The sequence below is a fragment of the Simochromis diagramma genome, unplaced genomic scaffold (genome assembly GCF_900408965.1).
Source record: "Simochromis diagramma unplaced genomic scaffold, fSimDia1.1 OVJJ01000205.1, whole genome shotgun sequence".
NCBI classification, from domain to species: domain Eukaryota; kingdom Metazoa; phylum Chordata; class Actinopteri; order Cichliformes; family Cichlidae; genus Simochromis; species Simochromis diagramma.
This window is the reverse complement of record NW_024386782.1, coordinates 16,779,425-16,799,190: the sequence shown is the minus strand read 5'-3', so window position 1 is coordinate 16,799,190 and position 19,766 is coordinate 16,779,425. Positions and strand designations below refer to the sequence as shown.

The 19,766-nt window shown below is 39.4% G+C and overlaps 1 protein-coding gene across 1 annotated transcript in view; it reads left to right on the top strand.

The window, feature by feature from the left end:
* slc1a7a (solute carrier family 1 member 7a) overlaps nucleotides 1–16,150 on the top strand; it is a 40,985-nt gene extending 24,835 nt beyond the window's left edge. The window contains exons 8-11 of the mRNA XM_040022363.1: nucleotides 1,068–1,262; nucleotides 7,449–7,583; nucleotides 7,778–7,877; nucleotides 13,927–16,150. Coding sequence (XP_039878297.1) covers nucleotides 1,068–1,262; nucleotides 7,449–7,583; nucleotides 7,778–7,877; nucleotides 13,927–14,193 — 697 coding nt within the window. The 3' untranslated portion in view covers nucleotides 14,194–16,150. The remainder of the gene's footprint in view (nucleotides 1–1,067; nucleotides 1,263–7,448; nucleotides 7,584–7,777; nucleotides 7,878–13,926) is intronic.
* The last annotated feature ends 3,616 nt before the right edge of the window (nucleotides 16,151–19,766 follow it).

Here is a 19,766-nt window from a genome sequence, read left to right as displayed (position 1 = left end):
AAATATCAACACAAAGAGAAGGCCAAGGCCAAAGAAAAATTGCTTTTATGCTCTATTAGGAACGAAAATAGAGGAAATTAAATGGATGTTTGTTGGTGATTTTTTTTTCTGTAACCCTAACATCATACTCTACCTCAGGGCTGTCTTTTACACTGTGTTTACTGATATATTTCTTTCCAACCACGCTGCAACTCGTAGCCTTTTAGTGTGTTTACTGCATTTAAGTCCACGGTCAATGCCACAAACATGTGTTCAGAATAGCCAGGAAATCTTTTTGTTACTTGTCCTCACTAAAACTAACAATAACAGTCACGCTGAGCAGTGTCACATCAGGGGTCATAAACTCATTAAGTCGACAGAGGTTTATTGAATCGTGAGCAGTGTTTGCAGAGTATGACCAAACACAGAAAAAAGAGTAAGCCAGAATCCCAAACACCTACAAGGAGTTTGAGAATATATAAACCAGTCTAAAAGCAGCAGCACTATGTTTCTCAGTTGTGAAGTTTACCTGTATTCTTTCAGCTACAGCTCTGGTGGTGTTCTGAGAAACTCTAAGGACTGTAAATGTTTGCTGCCTGCAGGAGAAAACAAAAAGAAAGCAAGAAATGAAGTCCAGTACACTAAAAATAATTTTTCTCTTAGTAGTGCACTAGGAAAGAAGGATTTTATATCGTCTCTAAAGGAGAACAGACGACCCTCTCACTATCTCCGAGGTCAGTCGGATCTTCCAGGAAGGAATAAGGATGTTATTTTCCAGTTAATTGATCGCTTGATTTGTTCAGTTTATCATTTGTTGGTTTGTGGCTAAAAGAAAGAAAGAAAGAAAGAAAGAAAGAAAGAAAGAAAGAAAGAAAGAAAGAAAGAAATACATCTAAAAACCTAAATCTTCATCCAGCATACTTGTATTATTTCCTTGCTTACAGGTTCCCACTTTACACAGAAAAATAGGAGCTACTTGCTTTATTCATGCTTTTATTGGGTTTTTTTGTCAGTGGCTTGAACCCAAGAGACATTTCCTGCTATAACACAACTGATTACACTGCCTACTTTTTCTTTCCCTCCTGCAGCTCTGCTACTCTGCCTATCACCTTCAAGTGCCTCCTTGAGAACAACCATATCGACAGACGCATCATCCGCTTCGTGCTGCCGGTCGGGGCCACCATCAACATGGATGGTACGGCGCTCTATGAGGCCGTGGCAGCCATCTTCATCGCCCAAGTGAACAATTACGAACTGGACTTTGGGCAAATCATCACCATCAGGTAAGGGGCATCACAAGTCAAAAAATCTGACTCATAATGGGATGTAAGCAAGTAAATGTGCACAGTTGAAGTTGGTGGATCAATCCAAACATCGATAGTACTGATACCAACGCTGGTATTGGTATCGGATTGATACTGGTGCAATAGGATCGATATTTCGTTCAGTATGTAGCTCACTGAGTTGTGTTAAATAAAGCGTTTTGGGGGGAAATTAAACATTTTAAACAACAGAAGCTGACCCAAAGTGCTTTAGAGACAGGCACACTTACATTTCAGTTCTCCAAAAAACACAGTTTCAAAGTAGAAGAAGCTGAAAGGTGTGACTATTCACTTCTTAAATCACGACACACTGCTCTCCACTACATGCTCTTATAGGTTAAAAATACTGGTACCTGGTATCTGCAATCCTGGCCCTGTATTTACTTGGTATCGGATTGATGCTAACATACTAAACCATTTTCTAACAGCTGCTTCTATAATTTCACTCACTTTCTTGCATGGCTTAAATAAATGTATTGGAATAAAAGAAGAGATTGCATTTTACACATCAAATGTTATGAATTTAATGAATGCATTCTGTTAAAATAATTACACAATGGCTCCTGTCCATCTGGAAACATTGTCTAAAATGTTTAGTAAGATAGTGGTTGTGTAATGGTTTGTGTAGCGGATAGTGGTTGTGGACAACAACGTAGAGTTTAAACACATTTGCCTATATGCACACTCCAAAATTATTGTTTCCGCTCATAAACATGAAGCAAAAAGTTGTAGGTAAAACACAAATGAAATATATAAAATCAGAGGTTTATTTATTAAAATATTTAATCATTAAGGAAAAAAGGTGACAAGTACATTTTGACATGATTCCATTAAATGTAACATTTTATATTGTATTTATCTTACAAAATTACACAGAAACTTTATGTGTAATCCAGCGTTTTGGACTTAAATAATCTTTTGAGTGTAGAATTCATTCCTTGGGGATCTGCTCTTTGCCTGAGACTAAAGGTCAGGATAGTTCAAACTACAGATCCTTTAATCAAAATTGAACCTTCATGAAGTCACAGTGGTAAAATTCAAATTCATTTGGAAATCTTGTCAGGCTCACCCCCAGATTTGTAGTACTTGCTAAGAAAAAAGGTGTTTTCATTAAACGCAGATAATTTATCTTCTTTCTGTCAGCTGGTGTGCAGATGTCTGTTAAAAGGTACTAAAATCCACCACTACAAAAACTTCATTAAACACTGATTTACTCAGATTTAATTTAAGTCGTATTTAAAAGAAATCTCAGAGAAATTATATTATTTTATTGTTAAATTATAGAGTCGCCACTTAATGCCTGAGAATGAACTCTGTAACTGGGAGCCTGGCACTGATTGGGAGGAATTATAGAGCTATTACAGAACCACTTACTTTATTTCTTGTCTTAGTATAATTCAAAGTCATGGTAAGAAGTTGAATCTCTCTTAATTTCTCTTAATAAAACAGAATTTTAAAAATATGTTACATTCAACAACGAGATATTTATATCTCAGCAGTCGGGGAGAAATTTATATGGGTCAAAAATGAACAGCAGGCATGTTTTTGGTGTTCTGTCTGCAACGTGAATAATAACGTCACACGTTCAGTTTAATTCTGAATTAATAAAAATATTGTGGGATTTACTAGATACAGATATATGTAAATGTCACAAAGATTACGCCTCATGTGAGCTTCTTAGTCTGATCTGATTTCTGCTAAATCAGTCTGGAAGCCCTGGGGAAAGACAGACAGACAGAAAAAATATTGACAGGCCTCATCCTACCAACACCACAGCTCTGTAATATTCAGTCAAAAGTAAGCAAACCACCACCAACCCCTCCAGGCTCGGGCTAAGGGAAACGTCCTGTCCCTCCTCTGAATCGATGTCCTACTGTAATAATGTTAAGAGCAGACCTCTTCATGGCTGCAGTCTGTGCACACTCCCTCATAATCCCTTGGCAGTAAAACCCATATGACCTGTATTACTCAGCTCCCTTGTCACGGAGAATTAGAATATTTTTTCCCCCTCTGCATCCTGTTCGCGCGGTTTGGCTACTGACCACGTAGCTGCTCCATCTGCATGCTAGCCCAACCTGAACCCCAACCTCTTGTTCTTTCCAGGAGAAAGCTGTCAAATTGCACTCAAAAGTCCAGAAGCTCAAAACCGTCACTGTCCCAAAATATTTTAATTCTTTCTCCACAGTAGTGGACAAGGCATCTGAAACTTTACATAACTAAAATATGTAGTTCTACAATTAAGATTGTTATATAATATATCATTTTGTTGGATTAGCAGTGCAGCAGCATTTAAATGGTTGCAGTAGAGACAGATTGTGCTATTTTTCATAGGTACAAACTGCAGATGAGACGCTGCTAAGCTTGTTTCTCTGTGAGCTGAAAAAAATGGGTGGTAGGAAAGATGCTCTCTGCGTATAAATAGTTTAAAAAGAGTAACTGATACTAGATACTAGATACTTTCTTACTGGGAGCATATACAGGCTTTAAAGAGAAGCTTGTGATCGTGACAAGAAGTCACGTACACGGGTTTCCAGAAAAGTTTTAAATTCTGATGCCGTTCCTTTGGGATCTTCAGATACTGTAAAAACTTTAACACGATTCTTGTTTCAGTTTGTTTTTTATTGTTTGAACATACATAGTTTTTATTTACTTTTTATTAGTTTCAGTTTTAAATTAAGTGTATTCAATTACTTTGTCAGAGGTAAGACTTCGTAAAATGTTCCAATAAAAACACAGAACTTTTTCAAGCACCTGAGTCACAGTGTTATCGACATCTAGCGTCTCAATAACAAAGTCCATCAATGCCTCATCAGACAAGTTGTATTAAAATTTAACAAACTACAAAAATACTAAAACATCCCTGTATTCTTATTACGCTTTGTTTCCTAAGATCACAAAATCGTATCAGTGTTAAGCTTTTAGCTGAGTCTTCTCTTTGCCACATTAGTTAATTTAAATGTTTTCACATCCAGCTTTAATTTAGTTTAGGTTAACTGTAATAACCTCGCTGTCTACACAGATGACTAATTAATATTGTGCTGAACACAGTCCAAAAGATTCAGTAAACTACATCAGTGTCTGCTGTTTACAATCATAGTCAAGTTGCTAACAGACCTTTTCACTATCCCTACTAATTGATGTTATCTTGTTGCATCTCTGTTGTGGTCAGTGCTATCCTCTATGCTGTTGCATGCTGGGGCAGCAGGTTGAGGGTCACAGACACCAACAGACTAAATAAACTGATCCACAAGCTCATTAATGTTGTGGGGACGGAGCTGGACTCCGATAGGGTGGTGTCTGAGAGGCAGATGTTGTCCAAGATAAAGACAATGTTGGATAATAAGCCCCACCCACTCCATGACGTGTTGGCTAGTCACAGAAGCGCGTTCAGTGAGAGACTGAGATCACCAAAAAGCACCACTGAACGACACAGGAAATCATTCCTGCCCGTGGACATCTCCCTGTACAACTCCTCCATATAAAGCACTGTAAACACTGCAGTAGTTACACCCTTTTTACACACACTCTTTTCTACTCTGGAATATTCTTGTCAATTTTCTTGATATTTATTTATAATCACCTCTGTTAATCCTTGATTTTTATAATTGAGTGATCTGTATATATTAGTGCTATTTCTTAAGTGTGTAAAATCTGTAACATAACGTTACTATTTTTACCATTTCTTCTTGCAGCAACTGTAACCCACATAATTTCCTTAGGGATTAATAAAGTATTCTGATTCTGATTGTTTCAGGATGACCTGCCATTATCCAATCACACATCTGCTTACCTGCATCTTTTGCTCTTTTCTCCTCCTCTTCTTTTCTCTTTTTTTCTGAACTGAGCACCTGATGGCTTTGAACTTTTCTTGTCCATCTTCCATTGGTTTTAATTTTGCACTCCAGTATGAACACCCATCCCTCAACCTGAGGATCACCACAACATTTCCCTAATAGACCTACACCTTAGTTCACAGATTCGCTTTGTCTGGGGTTTATTTTCTGGGATTTTGCACAACCCAGGAACAAATCATGAATACATGATGGGCTTGGATTTACAACATTATGAATGAAATGTGCTCTACTTGGAAGCAGCACGGCCCCCCTCCCCTTTCGACGGGTTGTGTGTGAGACTTTAAATCATCAAACTGTAAATTTTAAATTGTTATTGATCCCTTTACCCCGAGTCCTAAAGTGTTTACTAATTTTCTTACTCTTCTTATATTTAGTGTTTGTTTACTTGCACTGCTGTAACTGGAGCCTCGTCTCTCTATATACTGTACTGTATATAGCAGAGATGACAATAAAGTTTACTTTGACTTCAGCAGCAGGCGCACCGAGGGCTCTCGCTCACTTTTCGAATAGAATTTCGAAAAAACATCGTTGCAAATTATAAGTCTGTATCATAATGTCTGGTGTTTTCATGTTTGTTGTTTTGTTTTTATTTTGTTTTATTTTGCGAGCTGGTTATTAGATGCTGCTCCAGCCAGCCAGAGAATCCCCCGCCCTCTCCTCCCTGTGCCGCAACTGCAAGCAGCAGGCGCACCCCGCAAAGGGAGGGCGACCTTACTCCCAGCAAATGGGCGATAGAAAGCCGATCGGTGCCTATGACATTCCCAAAATGCGCTGGCTGATGTCGGGGCAGCATGAGCACGAGCAAAAAAATTTTTGCAGATGCCGCCTTGGGTAACCGCCCATGTTGCCCATATCAAGAACCGCTACTGGCTACACTAATGCTTCTTAGTTTGGTTAGCAAGCTAAATCCATTAACTGTGCAGGTGCAACAGACATGTGCACACATATCGGTTAATCAGAGCCAAGTAATAGAAAAATATTACTAAAATACTATCATTTTTTTTACTGAGCACATAGTCATTAGCATCAGCATTATAATTATCTGCATCATAGAGGTAAAAAATGATTGTAAAACCAGATAATTGCAATAAAATGCCACAAATGCGAGGCCCAGCAGAATCCGCTGTGCAACAGCGACTTGGCTGGGACACATGAGTCGAAGTTACCATGACACAACAGAGTCATCTAGAAGAAAACTATTCATAGAAGCAAAAACCACGTTTGTACTTGACTCTAAACATGCATTTGAATCAGTCTATAGGAGCCTATTCACCCTAATCCTGACGCTTTTCATATTAAGTGAATTCAAAGGTGGCAAACACATTTTTAATGGTGGCTGTCTGCTGCCATGCATACATTTTAACGTCTAATATAATTTGGAAGATTAATAAAAATAGAAATTAGCCAGTTCAAATGAGTGGGAATCAACTGTAGAGACCACAAATTATTTTTCTACTGTTGTAAAGTCGGGCATATCAACATGGATATCCTTGTGAACTGACTCATTTTGGAGGCAGCCTCAAGCGGCCATTTAGTAACTGTTGCTTTTCACACTTCTCCTCTGGCTTCATTTCTAAACCCCAGAGGATGTAACTTGACTGCTACAAATAATAGAAAAAATATTAACCTTTTTAGGGATCTAATTTAAAGTGAGTCAGTTAGAAGCAAAAAAAGAAAAGAAAAGCTGGAGGTGGAGGCAGTTTTCTAAGAACGTGGTTATGCTGTCTAGCAATGTGCTGGGATAGTTTTTCTGTTGCCCAGAAAAATCAAAAGCTTTAAAACTGGAGCCTATTTTTTTCTACCTCTGAAAACAAGGACCCAGTGTTCACAGAAATGTTTATGTCATGCCACTTTTCAGCATCTGTCATGCTAGAGTAGAAAATGATCAAACACTGTTTAAGGGGAGTGATGCATATTTAAATTATCTTACCATACACCAGCTTTGGATTAGTTCATGCCCTTCTTAAAAGCTGATCGTGTGTATTTGTGGACAAAATATCAATCGGCTGAAACTGCTGTTGCCAAGTAAATATGGATGAGTAATTAGAGCTATATTGCACTCTGCACTAAAGAAGAAGCAAAAAAGTTATGCATGGCACATACAGTATGTATTAAAGTAATTCAGAATTATAGTTCTCCACGGTCCCTATGTCTGCTTTATTTTTCCATCCCTGCGGTTTCAGTGCTCACAAACAGATCTGCACCTTCATTTCAGGGAGGTCATATATGAGGACATGTTCCTGTATATCCTTTGAAGATAAACGTACCCGACTTTCTCTCTCTGTTCTCTCAGCATCACTGCCACGGCCGCCAGCATCGGTGCAGCTGGAATCCCACAGGCTGGTCTTGTTACCATGGTGATCGTGCTGACCTCTGTGGGTTTGCCCACTGATGACATCACTCTCATCATTGCTGTCGACTGGGCTTTGTAAGTAAAGGTTAATTTTTTCTCTAACAGCAATCATCATAGCTAACAACCAGTAACTCTTAGCTTCTTGCACAGAGGTTGAAAAAAGCAACAATCAGCAAAATATCAGGAATACACACTAACTTGTTATAGGGTGTATAAACCACGGTCTTCATCAGTCTTCACTGCGAATAACGTTTGACCTTGTTGTGTAGGGATCGATTCAGGACCATGGTCAATGTGATGGGTGACGCTCTTGCCACAGGAATCATGGCTCATATCTGCAGAAAGGATTTTGTCAAAGAGGGAGAGCAGGTGAGAACATCTAAGGTTAGATCAGCGGACCTCGATGCTGCAAGCAATCCCCGCATTGTTTTCTCAAGGTCTTCCTGACCTAACTATAGTAGCATTTGTCTTCCTCTGAAAGACAGACAGAAAACAGAATGTGACAATATTTCCTTTTCCGTACACTCCAAACTCCAAAAGTAGTACAACAGATTTACCCTTTATTTACTTTCTTGATGAAAGTATGAAAGTAAAAACTAGATATTATTCTCATGCGGTTAAGTATTCTCCCTGGATAGCTTTTCTTAGCAGAAAGATCGGAAGCAGAGGAATAGGAACTGCAAAACCACAAAAACAAAACACAACTTTTATTTGTGATTGGCCACCAATTTCCACTTCCTCAAATTCTGTTGGATAATCAAGACTAAGTAAATCACAGCTCTAGTAAAAAGAGTGCCAAGAGAGAGATATGACTCAGCTTATATATTAGCAGTGTATTAACATTATGAACAAATCATTTATAATGGATAAAAACATGTTAGATAACCACAGCATTTTACTATAATAATAGGCTAAAATGTACTTACTGTATCTGCCATCACTAAAGGGAGCCAACCAGGGATTATTATTAGTCTGCACATTATTATTCTGATAATGGTGGGCAGCGAAACAAGCAGCAAGAAAGTAGATTTGATGCTTATAGCCAATTCTGTCATAGCTGTCAATGCATTAACTCTAACAGAGAGTATATGCAGTAATGACTAGCTATTCACAGATTACTGTGCAAACATCTTGAGCTGCCCCTTTTTATCTTGGTAGGAAAATGGAAAAAAAACATTTACAAAAACAGATCGAAATACAGTATATGAAGAAAAGGCGGAGTTTTTATACTTCTAATGAGCTTAACAGTCAATATTTGGTATGATCACCTTTCATCTTCAGCACAGCCTGAACTCTCTTAGGCAAGCTTTCTTTGGGTAGTCTTCACTAATAGTTCTCTGGGCCTGGAGGACATTCAAAACTCTTCTTTGGATGTTTCTGCCTTTTGTTTGGTTCTTTGTCTGGATGATCCCACGCTGCTTCAATAATGCTGAGGTCTGGCCTCAGGGGAGGCCAATCCATAACTGATAGTGTGCTATTGTGTGTTTTTGCATCCATCTCACTCTGTCCCTAGCATCTTGTTTTGTCACACCAGCCCTCTGCCTGTCCTCCTTCAGTACACTGATGAATCATCTCTGTGGTCTTTTTCTTTCAATATCCTTTGTCCAATGTTGGTGCAATTTATTCAGAAATTGAAGAAATACAAAATATCCATCAATCACTCTGAGTCTGGAGCTCCATGATCCCTGATGGGTTGTGGATGATCATGAGAAAGGTGGTTTATCAGTACAGAACTACATGAATGAACTAATGATCCGAAGGCAGTTGGGACCACAGTCACCAGCAACACCATTGGTGCTAATGGAGTGCAATCTTGCAGTGCCCACAAGTAGGGATGGGTATCGTTTAGGTTTTATCCGATACCGGTGCCAAATCGGTACTTCTGAAACAGTGCCGGTGCTCAAACGGTGCTCAAACCGGTGCTTAAAGAATGGAGAACACAAAATTGGTCCAAAAACCTCTCATGTTCAGCTGTTTTTTTGTAAAAAGATAACAATGTTAGCCTTTTCTGCAGCTATGGGGCATATATGGTATCACTCTTGGCTGGAAGCAGTGCTTAAACAATGGAAAAAACACAAACTTTATCCAAAAACCTCTCATGTTTAGCCGTTTCCCTCTTTTTCTTTGGTCATTTTAGCCTTTTTGGCCAGGGTGAAGGGAGTATCTGCCATCAAACAAGAAGACAGCCGCATGTAGCTATGATGATGTTTGCTAGTTCACCTTACATGCATTAATGTAATAACGTGGTGAGCCTACTCAACGTAAATTACACACGAACAACATTAAGCTACTCACGCAGAGAAGAACAGCTGCTGCTGCTGCTGCATCATCATCCTCATCATTTCTACTACACTGGCAGGGCTAGGGGCCAGGACTCTCCTCTTCGTGTTTTTGGGGACATTGCTAACTCCGGGTCAGATAACAGGCAACCCACCCGCAGTAGATGCGCTCGGTGTGAGGTCTCGCAGCAAGCTATCAAATACGGCGCATTTCTCGGCTTTTAAAAAAAAAAGCCCGCTATGCGTCGCCAGGTATTTCATCGGATTTGAGGTGTTACCTCCTTTGACAGTATCACAGTATCAGCTTAAAGCACTTGTTGCAGGCTGCTGAGTTTGCATCTTTTGCTGTGAAGTACAGCCAGACTTTGACCGCTTCGCCTTGGGCATTTTTAATCTGTAGCTCTGCTCTAAAAGAACGTACGTACCTGGGCCCGCCTACTATCCTCGGAAACGTAAAATGATTGGCTAGAAGTGTATCACAGCTCAGGAAAAAAAAGCACCGAAATAAAGCACCGAAATGTGCACTGCTTTTCGGTCTGGTTACTACTGTTTATGTCAGAACCGGTGCCATCATGGCACCGGACACCGGTACCCATCCCTACCCACAAGGCAGACTTGCACTCGCGACACTTCAGACTTGACTTAGACTCAAGGTTTGGGACTCAAGTCTTGAAAACCATTTTTTATCCATGTAAAAGGGTAAAATTAAGATGTAAATAAGGGACAAACCACAGCCCTGAATTGCACATTGTTTCATGAGACGGTGCATTTTTCTCTGTTAGTTAAGGAAATGTTCTGAATATGCTAATAATTTGTGAATTTTTGTTTTTAAATTAATCGGCTGCAAGGACTCTAAATGTCATGAAGATTTTTACACAACCCTTTCCAAAGGTTGCATCATGCACAGTAAAATAAATGAAGTGTTTCTTCAATCTTTGTTGTCCATACATATAGTAAGATATTAAAGAAGTCCAGACGCTTTTCTTTCCAAGCTCTTTAGACTACCATGACCTGGATGACTGAGAACCTTCACAGACAAAAGATATTAAAGTGTTTTTTTCAAACAACACTCGAGGAGAGATAGCAGTAACAAAGCGACAAAGACTGTTACCGGAAATAATTAAAAGTACGTGCCGCCTGAACTACTCATACGTCAGACATTACATAATACATTCGTCCAGCCAGAGCTTAGAGCAACCACAGAATCGAACCACTGGCCATCGCCGCGGCGGGATGCACATCTGGAGCTGTGCCATTTGTTATTAAATTTGGGTACACTTCATTCAGACTGGAAGCGAGCATACGCTAACTTGCAAAGTGTGTTGCATTAACATAACGGATGCAGGCTCAACAACGTCAAACTTCACGTCTCAAATGGCACTCTGAGAGGTCAGTCACTTAGTGAGGTGAAGAGATGCCTATGAATCAGAAAGTTGAGCTACAAACTACATGTAGGTTAGTTAACATCCTGCATCCGGCTGTAACAAGCAATAAAGTTTAAAGTGTAAATTTATCAACTTCAACTGAGCAGTTTTTCACTTTATTCAGTTTATTCATTTTAACTGCAACAGCCCTCTTGAGTGAGTACGCTCTCATCACTTTAAATGCTGTGGTGCATCAACACAGCACATATAACACATAACAAATTGTTATAGGGGGACTAGTTGGTGTTTATCTGACAATAGAACATCACTTTCATCCATTACACACTTGAGACTTGCCCCTCAAAGACTTGTGCACCTCTCTGCCACAAGGTCCCGCTGCTCAAGAAGGCACATGCACACTTCTGTCTTTAATTTTCCAGTGAACATCTGAATGGTCAGATCAAACCAAAACCGAGCTCTTTGGCATCAACTCACCAATCATGTTTGGAGGAAGAGAAATGCTGAGTATGACCCAAAGAACGCCATCTTCACAGTCAAGCACAGGGGTGGAAACATTATGCTTTACAGCTGTTTTTCTGCTGAGAGTATAAGACGGCTACACCACAGTGAGGGGCCAGTACCAGAAAATATTGGACAAGAACCTCTAACGCTGGGTCATGGATGGGTTTATTGCCCACCCTCCCACTCTTCATCCTCTTCATAGCTGCCCTTGCTTCCTCCGTACTAATCCTCTGCGCTAACTGTCCTCCATGTGCCTTCCTCTATCTTTCATTTTCTTCATTTATCACCTTCTCAACGTACTCCTTCCATCTTCTCAACACACTCTTTTCACTCATTAGTAAATATCCAGCTCTGTCCTTAATCACCCTAACCTGCAACACATCTTTTCCAGCACAATCTCTCCATCTAGCCAATCAATACAAGTCCTTTTCTCCTTAGTCCAGCCTCACATAAAAATCCCTATAAGCCTTTTTCTTTGCATTTGCCACCTGTGTTTGCCACACGCCAGCCTCCCAGTACTCCTGTCTACTTCGTCTCCCCGACTAACCAACTTTCTTTGCTAATGTCTTTCTTTAAATATCTTATTTTACTTTGTCATTCTACGAGCATGTCTCTTTTTCTATAGTTCCTAATCTCACCTGCACACAGCAGCAAATGTAAATGGGAAAGTTTACAATATGGTAGTAAGACCTGCTATTATGTATGGTTTGGAGACGCTGGCACAAAAAACTGAAACGCAGTAGGCTGAGCTGGAACACTGAAGATGAAGATGTTAGTATCTTTCATTTGTAGGGACCAGAATGCACAGGATTCCAGTCCACACTTAAACGATACATGAGTCTGTGTTAAGTGGCTTAATAAATAAAAGAAATCCATTGAAAATGGTCAGCTATAAGGACTGGATTGAAAAGGAGTGAAAAAACAGTCAAAGAAGACCTTCAGAAAGCCTAAAGAGCTATTCTTCAAGACCACTTAAACAAAACCACTGGAAACAAAATAAAAAGAAATGAGGGGTGGCTCAAAACTTTTGCACATACTGTATGCACCTTTTAGGATCTGTGGTCAAGATAAAGAGTACATTGTTCATAATTTTAAAGGGTTAAATCCCTGGCTCTTCCAAGATCCTGGACCCTAAACTGCCCAGGATATATCAGCTGTTGTGTGAGAATGAATAAATTTGACTTAGCAGGAAGAAACCTCCGGCAGAACCAGAGTCAGAGAGGGGCGGTCATCTGTCATGACCAGGTGCATCGTAAAAAATTTTTTCTAAAAAAAACAGTGATATTCCGGCAGCTGGGGCGCCAAAATAATACCAGAAAATAACAGAAAATAACTTTATTTTCAGTAATGACAATACAGTTTGTTGCCCTAATTTTACATGGGATTTTGCCTTTTTCAAGTGCTTTTAAACATTAAATTAGGAACAATTTAATGTGATTAAACAATGAAATTACCTATAAAAAAGGTCAATGAATGCGGCAATATGAATAATAATACTTAAATGTACAGAAATATACAGTTAACAGTTGGTTTAAATAACAATGGATTGCATTCATATGGCGCTTTATGAGACCCTCAAAGCGCTTTACAATTCCCCTCTGGCCATCACCAGTAGGCGGCAGGTGAAGTGTCTTGTCCAAGGACACAACAACCGAGAGCGTCCAAGCCGGGGCTCGAACCGGCAACTTTCTGATTACAAGGCGAACTGCCAACTCTTGAGCCACGATCGCCCTAAATGACAATGTAAAAAAAAAGTTTATACGAATCATTTTATACATTTTTCCATAGCATTACATTTGAATTTAACAGTTCAATCTTTCAAATAAGGGACAAATATTTGTGAAATTATGATGCATTTGTGAATGTATTTTAACAATCTAAATATGCACATGTACAGACAGATACATTTAAAAAAAAAAAGAAAATTATGTTTTATTACATTACAGTGATTTTACGTTAATTTACATTTGACATGTAAAATCACAGTCTATTTATGTGAATTTAATGATATTCTGGAAGAACAGTACAAAACTGTAAAATACACAGTAAAATACTTTTATATCACGATTTTTTTTACAGTGTGGGGGTGAGGGGAGCTGAATAAGGCCAATAAGACTATAAAATCCTTTCCTGTTGCATAAAAATTCAGTTCATTCACAATTTTAATTTGCTGTTTATTTTTAGTTCTTGTGGGTGTTGCCTGTTTATTAAGTGATTCTGACACTTCTTTTTGTTCATTCTCATGTCCATTAGGTGCCTCTTATATGTGAGACCAAACCCATGATAAGCATCCAGCAGATGATGAACTACCAGAACCAGAAGAACGGCTGCTACCAGCCGCCTCCACCGGGCAGCAAGCAGGACCACCTTTCCCCTGACGTGGCTCGCCTGATCCAGCTGGAGGAGGGGATTCGACCTGTAGAGAAGAAGAAGCACGCTCACGCCTCTCACCACAAGAGAGAACACAGGGACAAGGACCACTGTTCCATTGACATGAACGGGCTGGAGACTAATGTGTAAAAAACGGTCGCTCTGTCAGAGTCTACCGGTACATCCATGACTGCAGGACCAGCAGGAGAGGACGAAGCATTAAAGAGCCGAGGTGACTGAGTTCACATGCTTATCCCCTCGAGTGAGAGCAGCCATGAGTAGATGTATGCATGGGGGGAAAAAAGACTTTTTTTCCTACATAACCCAAATGATGATCCACATTTGATTGATTGTTTGTGTGTGTACATATTTATCATATATATACATATATTGGGTAGCAGCAGTGGCCGTGTGCTACTCTGAAGGACCTTTTAAATCAAGAACAGACCCTGTGTGAGGACTGACTGTGATCAGCAGTCTTGAAGGACTGCATATGGAGAACACAACCAACTTATATCCAATGTAATTTAAAGGCACCTTTTCCTCCGTGGACTGCAGACAAAAAACAAACGGACATCAACTTATGTCTCTTTTTATGCTTTCTGATCTGGTTTGTATTTAGCACAATATTGGTTTTCTTTTTCTTTTTTTACATTTCTCTCTTCTTTTTGTTGACCATTGTGTTGTTTATGATAAATCAGGGCAAAAAGTTCCCCATTTGGTACATTTTTCAACACAAAAAGACACAGCGGAACAAAACAAAACTGTTCTGCTATAGCTAGTAGACAAACGCACAAATGCATGAGTTAAGTCCATATTTTAGAAATATAGAGCTGAACCACAGAAGGCGTTTGACTGTGACGGGTGATTTGGGATTATGGGATATCAGGGGGCTAATGGTGGGCTTTCTAGTTCCGTGTACTGCAATCGAGCTCGTTCCCAGTGGGCGGTGGATTCTGGCAACTTTGTGAACAATTCTGTTCATAATTTTATTATCACAATTTCTAGACCCACCTGAGGGTGTCAGGTTTGGTGGTTTGGTTTTTATAGAAAATCACAGATGACCTGGTTTTGATGGCTTCCTCGAGCCTTGACCTGCAGCATGCACTAGGGCAGGTCACAGCTGAGTGTGAAAAAAATGAGCACCTACAAGTCTGAGGCCATGGCGCACGAGCTTGCCAGATGGATTGATGCTGCATTAGCAGTGATGCAAAACATGTGATAGTCTAGTGTGGTGAAGAGAGGGCTAAGTGTTAAAGTAAAGCTATTGATCAACTGGTTAGTCTATGCTCCTACAGTCACCTATCGTCACAGGCTTTGAGTGGAGACCAAAAGAATGAGATTGTGAATACAAGTTGTGGAAACGAGCTTCCTCCAGTGAACTTGTTCATTCAGTAGAGGCTCACAGTAGAGCCAGTGCTCCTCTGCACTAAACCCCCCCCCCCCCCCCCCACACCTCCACCACCATTTAAACCGTGTCTATTTGAAAGTTTAAGAAAAAACACAAACTACTGTGATTCTTTTACCTTTCCCATATTTTCTTAGAAACAACTTTCCTTACACTGCTCTTCTCTGCCTTGTTGTCCTTAGCCTAAGTGGGTCCTCTGCCTCATACCTCCAGTGGTGTGTGTTCAAGGCAGAACGGTGATGGAAATCGCACTGAAAACAAAGACGAGTGTTTGTCCTTGTGTTGAAGTCACGCCACTTTATCTTTGCACCCCACTTTATTATTCCCTCTTTGCCTTAAACAACCAAAGGAGAAGCAACCGGGACCGACGCGATGCTGATGTGCGCTCAGACAGCCGAGACAAATCAACACAGGTTATCAGCTCATACTCTAATGAACTCTCTATGTGATATATGCTGTACATGTAGGTATTTAAAGTTTAAGGAAAATGTAGATTTTACTATCATATCAATATGTCGCAAAGGCTGCCATTCTGTATATGTTTTAAAGAAACATTTCACTGTAGTCCACTATTTATGAAAATGTACCAACTCTGTAAAATGGAAAAGAAATGGGAAAATATATCCAAAAATATAGACAGACAGCACTGCCTGATTTATTTGTTGACAAATACAGATGTGAGGTATTTTGGATTTTATCAATAGGACCACTAAAAAACCATTCAAGGACTGAAAACTGCAAGTAAAAATGATTTTACTGCAGTAGCCTGGGTTCATCTGGAGCCCCAGGCCATTATCTTCATCTCATGCCCCCTCTTTCTACCCAAAATCCCATCTGTCGTTTATTGACACCACCAAATAAAACCCTGCAAAGCCCAAAAATGGACTTAAAAATGAAGCATTGTTTCATAAAAGAAAGTAGAAAATGTAGTCAACAAATGTCCTACACATGTGTGAAAGAATCCTATATAAGGGTCCACGAACTATTCAGTTTTATCCTGTGAAGAAATAGTATGATGAGATCGGTCTCTTCTAGGCTGAGAATAACCAAGGACTCACTGAATGGCTGTTGAGTATGAATATGATGTAAATCATGTGCTAAGACCTTCATAGTAGCTGTAAACTATTTTCGAACTGACCTGTCGAATAAGGATAGACTGGGCCTTTATTTATCACACTGACAAAAACTAAGAGAGGAAAACTGAGTTTTGTGCACGTGCACAAATTTGACAGGAAGTTTTCATCAAACTTCTTCTGCTCCTTGAAATTTAATGCTCTTAAATTAACGAAAGTCCTGCTATTTCAGAGATGAGTTTGGACGTCTGTGATGTTCAACAGGAATATTCTCGCCTTGTTTTTTTGGTTTGTTTGTTTTTTTCAATGTCTGCCCTTGTCAGTGGGAAATTAAATCCTTGCTATTATAAGAATAACACTCACATACATCATTAATTTATCACTATTTACATGTTAAATATAGGTGAAAAATGTATACTTTTTTTCTTAGAGTTTCCTAACTTACACTCAAAAAGTATTATACATGTCGTTGAAGGATAAATTGTGTTGTAAAAGTGACGATTCTTTTACAATTTGCTCTAATTGGGAGTAACTTTATAAATGTGTCTTATCGCACGCGAAAAGTACTTTGCTAAGTGTAATTTGTGGAAGCTTGAAAAATACTGAACCTGCTTCAGCATTAAAGCAGCAACATTAAAAGAAGAACTTGTAGGAGGCCTTTGATCTCATTCATGACAAACTGGGTTTATTGAGATTCAACTAAAATCTTCATATTGATGTGCACCAAGGCTCTCAAGTGACTGTCAAGCATAGCGTTTTTAGGCCTTTAATACACTAAAGAATTAATTATCTGTAGCACAGGATTTGCAAAACAGAGTTTAAGCTATACATTGAATGTTTGAAACTGAGTGCGGTATCCTTGCATACAAGCAGAGGAAAATGATATAAATTTCACTGCATGAAATATGCGTCTTTTGGGAAAAAATGTACTTCAGCTTATTATTTCAAATAATTGGGAGAAACATTTAAATTCCTTTGCCAATCTGTACAGAATCCAAAATGTTTTCTCTGAAGAGGGCTCTTCACATTTTTGCCGTGATGACACCAGACACTTCAGTACCAAAAGAGGCGAGGTGACCCTCAGAGTTTTAAACGAGACAGGTGTCATCCCCGAGGTTCTAGTCATTGGCACCTGCTCAGGAAACCACAGCTTCCAAATTTTAGGAATTGATGACAATGTGGTAAAAATGTGGAGGTGTAGTCATGATTTAAAGCGGGATGGCGGGTTGATGGTCTGGCCTCTTCATTTAGTGAGTAATTAAATAAATGAGTGGATTCATGCAAAATAACATCGAGTTTGTTTTTAATATGCTGCAGTTTGACGTCGTTTATTCCACTGAGAAAGGAAAATCATCCCTGCACAGTCTCCACATGTCCACGGGGCAACAGTGGAGATGAAAAATGGAGACAACATGGAGTTAGAAAAACTGTAGCTACTCTATGTCCCACTTCAGGCTGGTTCTAAAAGAGAGCCACTGCTCAGACTCCCATGTTAAAATGTCCTTCTTTACAACATTAAAACACTAATTTTTACAGCCTGACACAAAATAGTGTTTTAGCCTTAGTGTCCTCTTGAGTGGGGTGATTTGTTTTTAACCTATCCACCTGGATATCTGAGTGTGGGGTGTCGTTGAATTGACTGACCGCAGTCTTCTAGGCCTCATCCACTATACTGGAGCTCTTCACTGTGTGTGTCTGTGCTGTTATGGCCTTTTGGAACATATTTAATGGTTATGACTTACTGTGTGGTACAGACCAACCAAGAAGGTTGTGCTTCAGTAGTCTGTTAGTCGGTACTAATTAGCCAATATTTGTCTCTGTGCACTTCACCCGTACAGTTTGCATTAGCATTCCACCTTCACAACTGGTTCCAAAAGAAACCTCAACATGGCAGCAGCCAAAATTCTAAATTTGAACCTTCAAGAGAGTCTAAAATTCATTTGTAATGTCAATGATGTGGCTACAGCCATCTTTTATGTAGTCAGAACTTCAAACAGCCACGTGTCAATCAAGTTGGGGGGGGGGATTAAGCATAAAGTGAATAGCTTGTCTAACTGACCACTAAAATGAAAGGCGGTTTTTATTATTCTTTAAAAAGATTGCCCTAATAAATGACCAGAGATGTTTCTAAGGTTGCTCACGACCAATAGGACATGCTTTTAGAAAGACTTGAATAGCAGTTGTTAGCTGTAATGTATTTTAACTGATGAGGCTTTTTAGTGTGATTATAAAAATTCCACCTTTATACTGAATACGGTTGGTAAGCAGTGAAGAAAGCTCATATACAGTTCTCATGCATTACAATTATTATTGACATTTTTGTTTCTCGCTCCTGCTTTGCTACACCAAATTCTATGTGTCAAATCCCATTTTAACCCCTGGGTGTAGCGACTGTTTCATACAGAATCACATTTATTTATTCAAATACGATATAATACTGCAGTTCTGATATAATTATTTTACGTTTACCTTCCAACACATTTCAGAGAGGGAGTAATCACCTTGAATCCTATCTACTCGCCTTCAAAACTAATGATCAAACACAATGATTGTCTGTAGAGATTCTACATCGGGGGAAAAAAAACCTGAAGGTTACAGGCCCGGTGAGCAGGTTCATGTGGATTGTGAAGTCCTCTACACAATGCAATTTCACTTGCTACTCTGCTGATTTGAAGAAATGCTCTGAGCATGAGCAACAGGAGCAGCCTTGGAGCAACGCTCGGTGCTAAAACAGCATCACCAAGGCAACCTTGCAGAGCAAATTACACGAATTGTGTGCAAATGCCAAACGAACGATCAGGAGAGATGGACTGAAAGGGCAGTGATCAGGATGCATGAGTATATTTAACAGAGCTTTATCACACGTGGCTCCATAAATACTTAAGTAGTAATCAAATCTGGATACAATCTTCCATAATAATGCATTTAACTTTTTTTTAAGCTTTAATTTTAAGAAAAAAATAGTGCATTAATTGGTCAAGAATTAGAACCTGTATAAAAAGAAGTAATGAACTGGAGACCAGAAGGCTTAGGCTACAACGGAAAACAAGTAAAATGGATCAATTATTTCCTTACTGAAGGAAAAAAGCCTTAACTTCTTCAGCTAACACCATTCTGCTTTCACTCTCCACCTAAAGACCCATTAGCCCACTGCTATCGGTCAGTGAGACAGGACAGGAGGGGCTACGCAGCTTGTGCAGCAGCTGAACGATTTGGCGAGTCAGCCACCTGGCAGAGAGGCA